This window comes from Grammomys surdaster, unplaced genomic scaffold, assembly GCF_004785775.1.
Source record: "Grammomys surdaster isolate TR1022 unplaced genomic scaffold, NIH_TR_1.0 752, whole genome shotgun sequence".
Lineage (NCBI taxonomy): Eukaryota > Metazoa > Chordata > Mammalia > Rodentia > Muridae > Grammomys > Grammomys surdaster.
This window is the reverse complement of record NW_021605171.1, coordinates 5,152,661-5,164,720: the sequence shown is the minus strand read 5'-3', so window position 1 is coordinate 5,164,720 and position 12,060 is coordinate 5,152,661. Positions and strand designations below refer to the sequence as shown.

Sequence of the window (12,060 nt, the reverse complement as noted above, 5' to 3'; positions counted from 1 at the left end):
AGAGAGAGAGAGAGAGAGAGAGAGAGAGAGAGAGAGAGAGAGAGAGAAACACAGAGAAACAGAGAGAGAAACAGAGAGAGCGGGGAGGGAGAGGGAGGGAAGGAGAGAGATAGGGAGAGGGAGGGGGGACTTATTATGTAGCTCTGTAACTATCCATATATCCATATATCCTGAACTAACTTCCAACTCATAGGCCTTATACCTCAGCCTGTGGAATGTGGAGTTACAGACATGTGCCACAACAACATTTTAAATGCTTGTTTCTTGCTCAATATTTAAAAACCAGTGACCTTTTTCAGGTTACATTTCAGGTACAGGATTATTTAGCCTTCCTAAATTGTAATAAAGTATGTGTGTCATAGTAGGAAAGTATGTAAACATACAAAGATAACTATTTACCTTTTCTGATTTTTCCCCATAACTTATGATGTTATAAATTTATTTTAGTATAATTTTAATTATGAAAATTTTGATAAAGAGATATTCAAAAGCTGAGATATAAAAACATGTAGTTTCAGGAAACAAATTTTATAATATATCTAGTAATGCCCAAAGATTGTTTTACAAGAAGAAAAGCTACTGCTGGACTCTAATGTGGGACCCTAGTGTGAGACCCCAATGTGAGCCCTGTTAAATAAACCTGGCTATACTCTATGCTGTCTTTTGTATGTCATAGTGTTGTCTAGTATCCTGGATATAATTATTTCTATGCCTATTTCTGTACGTTATTTTTCTATTCAGTTATTACTTTAAGGTATTAACCATTTCAGAATAATTTCTTCACATACTTTGAAAATCATCAAACCTATAACATTATTAAGTAAGGTGTTTGTAAAATGGTTAAAAATGTTAAATGGCTTCCCAATCCATTTGAAGGTCTTCCATCAGGACTTCTGCCGATTTTCCTCATTTACCTGCACCTAGCTGCGTCTTGATTTTATTACATACTGAGAATTTCAGTTTGTCCTAATAAAAGAAACAAGTAAATGTGCTCTGTGCCTGTGAGCCTGGGGTAGACACAGTAATCCCTGTTAGTCCCACTCAAGAATCCTCTCTCCCTTTCTAATGCACTCTCCCCTTCGGTGCTAACAAGTCTCACTGCCTCTCACACTTTAATTGCAGAAGTATTGCCTTGAGCTGTCAGCTCATCATGCCCCGTCAATATAGATTACCCATGCTGGTTGTAGAAAAGAAAAGGCCAATCTTGTTGGATCTTCATTTAATAATTGATTTCAATCCTATTAACTTCAGGATCAAATTCTAATTTAGAGTCATTGATACTGTTTTACAGTGCTGAAGATGCTTATACTTCCAGATTATTCCCCTTTACCCCCCCTTTTTTTCTGTCTTATATAGGCCAAGACTATATTGACTTTTTTAAATTTGTTAAAACAGAAGACATTTTTTTTCTCATTTCATTGTTTTTTAGAACATACTTCCCTGTGCTGGGCCAAGATCTTGTCTTTCCCTACATGTTCCACTTCATTTTCTTATTCATTCAACAAATGTTTCTGGGCATTAATTTTGTGCTTGAGTTGCACTGAGTGGCAAGAATGAAGAAGACAGATTTTTGAAAAATGATTCTAACTTGTAAATGTCAGTTTCAGTGATTGTGCTTCCTGTATATAGATTGTCTAACCAGTCAAACAGAATCCATGATGTCAAAAATCGACATGTGGTGATGGGTATACACCACATGTATACTATGAAAACCTATGTTTCTGTATCTAGAAATCTCATCAAAAAAACCAAAGCTTTAGAGAATTATTTGAAGAACTGAGCATGGTGCTGGAACCTGTAACATTTATACTTAGGGGATCAAAAGGATTATCAAGAATTTGAAATCATTTTCGATTACATAGGGAGTTTGAGGCCAGGCTGGGTTATTCGATTTTGTGTCTCTAAATAAGGAAATCTGAAGATATGTACATATTACTCAATTGACCCAGAAGACAAAACTTCAGGACTTCAGATTATAACCACTGTGTTTTGAGTACTGAGGAGGGGTGGCAGATGAAACATTAGCACCAATCACACGTGATTGTACAGTTCACATTTTTCTATGTAAAATATCTATCATTCTTTGTCATAGGTCAATGTATGAGGCTCCTGTTTGCTCCATGTTCTCTGTGCAAGAATACACTAATTTCTACATCAGTTTAAAGGAGAGAAGTTAGCTCTGTACTGACCATCGTCACTAGATGAATCATAATGAGATTTTGGGTACTTCATCAATAGTGCTTTATTTAGCAAAGAACCAAGTGCAGAGTGGAAGAGCATATAACAGAGGTTTCTGTGTCAGAAAAGAAATGCTACTCCTCAGGGCATCATGATGGGCACACCAGAAGAGACCCAAAACCCAGCTGCTCTGAGTCTTAGGCTGATGACAGCCTCTGTGGGTAAGGGCATGGAAGCCTCTTTCTGTTCAAATGTTCAGAAGATCCATGGTCTTCAAAACTGTTCCCTCTTAGTGCCAACCACTTTCTCTTGCTGCTGATTTTAGTCATATACTCAGTTAAAGCCTGTTTTGTAGCCTATAACTTAGATTGTGGGGGTTTGTGTGTGTATGTGTGTGTGTGTGTGTGTGTGTGTGTGTATTAGCTTTTACAACCTTTTTACCTCTCTTCCTCATAGAACTCTGAGCTTTGACAGAAGGGTTGCGATACAGATATCATGATTATGACTTAGTGCCCAAAGTCTCTCATTCTCTGTCTATTTGTGAGTCTCTGTGTTAACTAATATTCACTATAGGAAGAAGCTTCTTTGTTGAGGGTTGAGAGAAACAGAGATCAATATATTCTGCAACTATTATGATATCTCCTAACTTTAGTTAACTTTTAATCAAATTTATTCTAAAAGATAAAAAAATGGACTATTACTTATAAAGTACGTTTTTATATTTGCAATGAATTTTAAAGAGTATTATTTTTATTAATGAACATTAACAAATTTCTTAATAATGGTGATTCTCATTTTTTCTTTAATTATTTTATAGTTTAATTTTCTTTCAGAATCCAGCAACATATTAATGAATTATTCTGAGCATATTTACATTTTTCTTTATCTTAAATAATAATGTATATGATGTTGTATCAGAAATACCAGACAGGTATTATTTTTAAATGTAGATTTGCAGGTACCACTAACATCCATATTGTTTTGTAAAGTTCTTTAAGTGAAATAATGTTTATTACATTTCTATAAAACCCCATTAGCACTGGGAATTTTTATGAACTTTAGTTTTAATCTGCCATTTATTCTATCATTAAGATAAATTTTAATAAAAATTGTTGTCCCATTTACTGATAATTATCTTATTCTCTTTCTCATTTGCTTCTTGCTGCATTAAGAGGCCAATCTGTTCTTTCACCATTTAGTTCTTGAAATAAGTATTCATATCAATGAGTAACAGCATTTACATTCAATTCAAACATCATTCCAGTTCTTTCAGTATTTGCTTCTTTCCCATACTTTCCTTTTTCCTGGCAAATTTCTCTTTAGATAATCTGCATGTGGAAAATGCTGCCCAGGTTCATCACTGGCTTGTGCACAGTAGCAGCTGCCTAATGACCAGTAATCATCAGACTCTGAAAATGTCCACACATGTGCTGATTATAGTCTGAAACTGTCATTTACACAGTGGAGTCTGGACTGAAGAGAAGCAGGGAAATTTATAATTTATACAATTTAAGATGATACAGTATGCTAGCAGTATTTTGAGCAATGTCTTGGAGTGATTCCTGTTACTTAATTTAAGAGATCAATAATAATTTGTATAAATTAGAAACACATAAAATGAAGATTATATACATAGATACTTAGTTACGAGGAATATATAGGTTAAACAACTAATGTTACTGCATTCTTACCTGAATAACTGTATGAAAATTTTAAGATGGCACATGACCATTCTTGGAAACTGGAGCCTTGGTTTTCTCTCACAGCAAGGAAGCAAATTTCCATAACAACCTTGTCTGGTTATTGTGAGGAAATAACCTGGCAATGTCAGTTTCAGGAAGAAAAGTTTTATTTAGCTCCAAAGATCTTGGTGCAGTCTACCACAGCAAGAGCAGTCACAGCAGCTGGAGCCAGATGTCATTCTGTATACAAAACCAGGAAGCAGAAAGAGATGGACAAACGTCTGTGTTCAACTCACTTTCTCCTGTGCACAAAGTCCAAATCTCCAGTCATGGAATGGTGCTACTCATACCCAGATTGGGTCTTTGACCTTAGTTAACCTGATAAATGCAGTTCCTAACAGACATGGTCAGAAGGCTTGCCTCCTACAGGGTTGCAGATCTTGTCGAAATTACAAGCAATGCCAACATAAGCCTAGATTAATTTGTAGTGGATTATTTTCACACAGAGATTTAAAAAAATAGAAAAACTGGTTATTGAATGCATTTCAAGATGAGGTATAGGAAATAGTAACTACAATGCCATCTTACTTAAACTTCTCCCTAGGCCACAATGCTTGGCTCACAGAAACTTTTGATGGGAGTGCAGCCAAACTAACACATTAATGTTTGCATTTTGTGATTAGAAAAGGAGAAGTTTGTTGAGTGCACCTAGAATTTTGAGAAAACAGTGAGTATTGTTTGAAACAAAGTTTATGTGGATTTGTTATACAGTGATTTATTATTAATATGCTATGAAAATTAATGGGCAAGCATAAAATCAAATGTTTTATGGATGTGAAGCCATTGAAATATTTGTTTGGGGAAAGTAAAGAAAAGAAAACTGTTAACTGGTATCTAGCATGCAGAATTCAATCATAGGTATATCCTAAGAACAGTATAACCTCTAGATGTGTTTCTAGACCAAATCTCTATGTGAAACTAGCCCAAAAAAGTACAAGGATATTTATAGCTAATAGAAATACCCTCAAACTGGAAATAACTTATGTCTATTATAATTGAATGATAAAATCAGTTTATTTCTTTGTCCAAAGGAAAGCTACACTGCCACCACAATAAGCTAACAGTACATTTTGTAGATGATTCTTACAAGTGAACATGGAATGAAGTAAGCCATCCTTTTAAGAATGATAATAAGATTTATGACCCAAATGTAGAAAAGTCAGCCTTGCAAGCTGCTTTGTGGTAACATTATGCTAAGAGCAGATGCGTTTGATGTCTGTAGAAGGACAAGAAGGAGATCACAGGATTGTAGGCATTGATCTTGGCCTTGATGAAGCAACTGGACTTTCCTTCTGGAGATTCATGAATTACATGTGTCTTGGCATACAGTTCTTATCTACCATTTGACAAATAACTTGTTTTTCAGATGCTAAATGTTAGAATACTTTTTTCCCACTGTGGCTATGAAGCTAAGTAAAATTGCCCAGGATTGGACAGTTAGCTAGAGGAAAATAGCTTGTAAAGAAAACTAAGGGTGATTTAATATTAATTGATGTTTTTGTTGAAATTCTTCCTGACCTTGACTTGAAAATATAAAAGTGAAATGAGGAAGATAAGAACAGGCACTGTGTGATTTTTAACATTTACAACTAATTGTTTTCAAATTGCAGTTTGCCGGGAAGATTCCTGCCACTCTGTAACATCCTGTGCAGCCGTCCTTCTTAGCCCAATGGACCCAGCAAAAGAAATGAATGCGCTAGAAGAACCAAAATGTCCCCAGCTTTCCAAAGAGTAAGTTGTCATTTAAGGTTCCAGGTGGTGGGATTTCGTCCAAGTGCCTCCAAGCAGAGAGAGCTTGCCAGGTATTCTCGCAAATGATGGAAGTGGCAGAGTATGGATGTGGAGAAATTTAGTTTGTTCAAAATTACTTCTTTTCAACAAATCACTACTATCTACTGCTTTGGTGTCTGACCTGTGTCATTTAAGTTTTATTTTGACGTCCTGTTTTAGTCCATGGGTCAACAAGCTGAGAAATTAACATTGTGTGCATATGCACAATGATCCCGGATCAGTTATTTCAGAGTAGCAGGGTTGTAGTTTAAAAGGGGATCAGTTTGTATTTTTGTTTGTTTATTCATTTTCTTTGTAAATGTGTGTGTGTCTATTTGTGTATGTGTGTTTTTGAATAGGTGCCTACAGAGACAGAAAGGGAGTATTTGATCGCCTAGTGATTGTCAGCTGTAGACATAGGTGCTGGAAAATGAGCCTAGGTCCTCTAGAAGAGGAGAAGGCACTTGAACTACTGAGGCCTCTCTTCACCTCTAAAGTCAGTTCTTAGTATAAACTTAGTTTAAAGTTGGCTTGATTTTACAATGAGTGCAAGTTACTGATTTATAAATTTAAGTAAATTATCATATGCTAAAACATTACACTATTGAAGTTTGCTGTGGCACATGATATTGCCTAGTAAGAAGTACAGAGGTTTGCTAACTATTGGTTTTGTTGCCTCCCTTGATCTGTATTCTGGTTGTCATGGACACATTCATTTTGTGAAAAATTGTCAAGGTAGAAAGTAATAATATAGGCACACATTTTTCCAAATATATGTACATGCTCAAAGAGAATATTTAAAGAGTATAATCATACAATTATAGTATATATATATATATATATATATATATATATATATATATATATATATTGTTTAAGTAAAAACAATACTGGCACTCACTGACAGTTAAACTTGGTTCTTTACATTAATTAAATGAAAGACTTTTATTCTCATAATGCCTAAATATGATTAAAGTCATGATAACAAATATGCATAGTCATAAACATTAAATCACAGCCATTTGTGATAAAATATTCAATCAATAAAAGGGAAATTTTGTTGCTGATTTTCTAGAGAACATAAGGCTATGCTAGATATATTGTCTCTGATGAACATGTGACGTGATATATATTGTAATATGTGACTATGTGATGCAGGCAATAATTGTATGTGCTCATGAAATATGTAATGTGTGATGACATAAGATCTGTGATGCTATGTGTTATGTGACTTGATGGTATGGAATACAAGGTGGTATGTGGTGATGTATAATACATGGTGCTCTGAGGTGCTAGTGAAATGGACAGATATGTTCTGATGCATGATATATGTTGGTATGTGATATGTGTTGATGTATAATATGTAGTTCTATATGATAGGTCAATCCATATACTACATGATAATACATGATGACATTCTGTGTGATATATGGTGTTAAATGATATGTGGTGCTATGTAATACATGTGATATGCATTGATGTGTGCTATAAGATGTTATGTGATATGTGGTAATATGTAACATGTGATGTGTGATACGTAGTGATATGTGGTATTGTGTGACATGTGATGTGTGACATGTGATGTGTGACATGTGATGTGTGATATGTAGTGATATGTGACATGTGGTAATGTGACAGGTGATGTGTGATATGTACTGATATGTGATATGTGGTGATATGTTACATATGATGATTTGTAGCACTATATGTGATGGTGTGCGATATATGATGTGCATGTTGCCTTTGTTTATTAGTAACCCGTCATATTCATGAGGGAAGGAGTCTCGGCACATCCTAAAGAGAACTGCTCCTTTCCCTGGCTTGTGTTTGCTTATCTTTAGCCTATCTTTCTACCTGATGATATGCTCCCAAAGTAGTTTCCTACAACATGATCCTATTTGATAATCTTTGTGAAATCAATTAGGAAAATCTCTTAATGTTGCATTCAATAATACTGAATCAAATGGAGCAATGCATGTATTTGATTGCTTGAAGATATTCACTATTAATATTCTCATTATAGAGGAAAGAAATACCATGCAATTCAGAATGTGGTGATTGCAATTCAGTGTTAATGCAATCTGAAAGTGAAAATCATTTAGCTGCTCCTAATGGAGTTTAAGTTTTAGGATCCAATAGTCATCCTTTGTCTAATAAAAAGAAAATTACATCTCATATTTGCCCAGGAAGTTACATTTGGAAGCTCAAATACATTCTTGTGCAGTGTGTTTGTGAGTTTACCTAAGTCTCCATATAGTTTTAACTTGGATCTTAAACTTTTTAGATTTTTCAAGGACTTAGAAAAAAATTGATTAATAGAGTTAATAACACGCTTATCCTTCCTCTGTAATAGTCTTTAGTTGCTGCACAAACAGCCTTATTTCAAATTCATGTGTGTGTGTGTGTGTGTGTGTGTGTGTGTGTGTGTTATTAGGTAACAGTAACACCCTTTACTTTCTGTTCTGCCTGAGATTCCTCTGTTGTCTTAGGATCCACATTACCATTTAAATACTTTCTGCCAACTATATTATTGACTCACATAAATTTTATTGGTGTAAAATTTGCTTTTTGTGTCATAAGACTGGTCAAGTCTGTTTGGCTTTTGGACATTATCTGTTCATGCTTCCATTTCTCCATCTGTTAATTATGGTGACACCTTGACCCTCACTGTGAAGGTGTGAATTTATTACTCCAGAAGAAGATCGTTTTTATGTCCCTGCCTCAATATCACCTATTACCATTATGGATGACCTTGTATATATATGTCTAATGCCTAAAGCTGCTGTACCAACCAGGCAGCATACACTAGGTGATATGTGGCCCCTAACACATATACAGCAGAGAACTGCCTGGTCGGGACTCAGTCAGAGAAGATACACCTAACCCCTGAGAAACTTCAGGCCCCAGGGTGTGGGATGGTCTGTTGGGGTGGGGATGAGTAGAGACATCGTCTTGGAGATGGACGAAGGAGCTGTGGAATGTAGAACAGTCAGAGGGTGGCCTAGGAGTGTAATAAAATCTGGACTGTAAAAAAGATTAAAGAATTTAAAACTAAAAAGGTTCTGTGGCAGCATCTCTCTAGGTGTCTTACAAGAATCTTCAGTTGTATCAAAAGCAAAATAGCGACCAGCTTTTTCTCTGTTTAAATCATATATCTAATCTCATTTACATAAAGCCTCATAATTTTTCTAATCTCAGCTTTCCTTCATTATAACATATCTGTAGTGCAACTGCTATTAATTCACTAAATTTTTTATTGTATTTGTAAGAGCTGAGCTGATGCAGAAGGCATGAGTACTATGTTTTGCTAATACGAATCCTCAGTTGTGATTCCAAGCAAGCTAGTCAGATATTTTCTATCAAGCATTTCACCTTTTAGCCTGTGAAGTTATCTATCGATTCACAATATATGCCCTGTATACCACATGCCATTATTTTCAAAATTAATTGATGTAATTAGATACATGAGCACAATACACATGAAAGACTATTAACTGAAAATTACTGTTTGCCAGTGAGAGACTCACAAAGCAACGTGGCTTCAGAAAAGTAATGGTGACTGGTTTATGTTGTTAGAATGTAGTGGGTGGAAATTTCTGATACATTAGGGTGGGACTTCAAACAGAGCTGCCAAAGACCATTTCTTCTGCATTTATCCATATCATTAGACTGTCTGCAGCTCTCAGTTTCTAGGACTTTAATTTCTCAGATATCATTTTCATTTTCTCAAAGTCTCAGCAACAGCCAAAGCAGATGTTCATTTTTTCAACACATCCAGTAGAGAGAGACAGTTTCTCTTAAATGAAAGCAAGTACAGATTTGCATGCCACTGGCTTGGATTGTTCAAAATAACCATTCTCATACAGTATTGGTCATACCTGATTTTGTGCATTGGATTGCATGTGAAGCCTGGCAGACTCAGTTACATTGAGAACAAAAAGCATACTTGAAATTTTGAAAATATTGGTAAGTGAAGGCAAAAGTAGCGAACCAAATTTAAAGTAATGTATAACAATAGAATCCAAAGTGATATTGTATGCTTAGTTTATAATTTCATTTTGAATGGTAGAATTTTTATTATGTTAAGTTAAATATATTGAAATACTTAGGCACAACATATATATCTTTTGTTTTTTAATAAATTTTACTGACCTATTGTATTTTATGTTGTTTGTTCTTGTTGTGCTACTGGTAAGCAGTATATAAAATTTTCTTATTCTTGATTTGTGTATTTTATTACTAATTATCTCATAGGACAAGGCCTGAAATATAATAATGAATATGTTGACAAGAAATATATATATATATATATATATATATATATATATATATATATGTATATCATATATTTTGTAATTTTTATAGCAAATATATTAGCTAAAAACACTTGTCACATATTTTAGAGATAAGGCTGCTAGAGCCTGTTAATACAATTTTACTTTCCATAAGGAAAAAATATGCAGAAATATTCGCTCTCAGTATAATAATGAACTATCTCAGTTCTGTCATCTGAGAACGGAGTCTTGCCTGCCTTGTATCACTTCTAACTCCGGTGGGATTACTGCTTTAAGTACTTCATCCTCCTGACCGTGCAGGCTTCCCATATAAATTCATACACCTCAGAATCTCTGAGACAGAATTAGAGTGGCATAATTTAAAACTCAGAAAGTGTTTCGCTAGGCAGAACTGGAATAATTTCTTCATAGAAGGGCTTTGGAGTTTTTGAGGTTATAAATAAGAAAGAAGTTTTAAGAGAAATATCTTTTAATAACATTATAAATTAGGTAGATTTTAGAAATGTCCTACCTGGTAAATAACACTATAAATCCAACATATATTCCCTATCTAGTTTGAGTATAGCTTTTGTACAAACATTTCTTTGTTTAACATTGGTCTAGTTTGTTAATATATCAGTATAAAATAATGCAAAACAATTCAGAATATTGTCCCTAATTATTTTATTGTGTTAATATTTTATTTCATAAATTTGCAAGGTGTGAAACATTTCATGGCCATGGTACTTATATACCCAATCCCAGTCAAGAACAACTGTGAATAGTACTTTCTGTTTAGAGCAAAATGACAAGAAGAAGCTCTCCTTTACAAAAAAGGCAAGGTGCATTTTCTTTTTGTATTATAGTAGGAGAGTTTAAAGGGTTGCTTTTTTTATAGATAAAGCAAATTAAGCAAATAAAGCTGTGGATTTAATTTTGTTTATTGATCTTCTTTTCTGTATATCAAAATTATCAAGATTATGGAAATAATAAATTTGCTAGAAAACAGAAAAATCAGCCTGGGCATGTGCCTCACACCTGAGAGCTCAGAGTTCAGCACTCAGCCTGAGCAGGTGGTTCACACCTGTGAGCTCAGCACAAAAGAAAAACTGCTCAGAATTTGAAGTCATTCTGGGATGTGTAGTGGTACCCTGTCTGAAAAAGAAAAAGTATGCAATCTGAATAGTACACAGGGTTCAAATATTCAAGCCCATAAAAAACTGAGTTTGAAGCTTAAAAAAAAGACTTTTTATATTCATCAAAAATCATGATATAAGTTTGGAGAGTCTTGTGCAATTGTTGGAAGGAAGGATTGTGGGACCCGGGGCAGGGGGAATGGAACTCCTTAAGAAAACCAAGAGAGTCAACTAATGTGAACCCTTGGGGGGTTCCAGAGAGTGAAACAAAACCAAGGCGTATATATGGGCTGGATTGAGGCCCAGCCTACCCCAACCCTCATACATATGTAGCAGATATGCAGCTTGGTCTTCATGAGATTCCCACTAACAACTGGAGTTGGGGGGTGTTTCTGACTCTATTGCCTGCCTATGTATCTAACACTCCCTTACTAGACTGTCTTGCCTAGCCTCAATGGGAGAGGATGTGCCTAATCCTGCAGTAACTTGATGTGCCAAGGTGGGTTACTACCGAGGCAGATCCTCCCATTCTCAGAGGAGAAGGGGAGAGGGGATGGATTATGTGATGGAGGGGGGAACAAAAAGAGACGGTTGGGAACCATATGTAAAGTGAATAAATAAATTATATGAAAGAAATCGTAGCATCCAATGTATGCTTACATTTACTGCCATGCACACCTTGCTATTCAAAACTGTATGAGTGCTCAATAAGCAGCCTGCTAAGTAGCTCTTTCTGAAATTAACATAATATTCAAGCTCCGAGGAGAATGAAATCATCCACAGTTGATTCTGGGTTCGACTTTGTTAGAAATCTGCTTGTAACAATAGCTGATATTTACACATGTACTGACTGCGTGTTTGAAATGAAGAACCTTGTAGCCATTGTGCGGGGCGCGCGTGTAGTGGTCTCGCTGGCAAAAAACATACACACACGCACACACACATACACACCAGAATCCT

The 12,060-nt window shown here is 35.2% G+C and overlaps 1 protein-coding gene across 2 annotated transcripts in view; it reads left to right on the top strand.

Moving 5' to 3' along the window:
- The window catches only part of Ccser1 (coiled-coil serine rich protein 1), a 457,615-nt gene that overhangs the window by 103,085 nt on the left and 342,470 nt on the right, over positions 1 to 12,060 (top strand). For both annotated transcript variants that reach the window (XM_028782449.1, XM_028782451.1), the window contains exon 4: positions 5,531 to 5,651. In XM_028782449.1, coding sequence (XP_028638282.1) covers positions 5,531 to 5,651 — 121 coding nt within the window. The remainder of the gene's footprint in view (positions 1 to 5,530; positions 5,652 to 12,060) is intronic.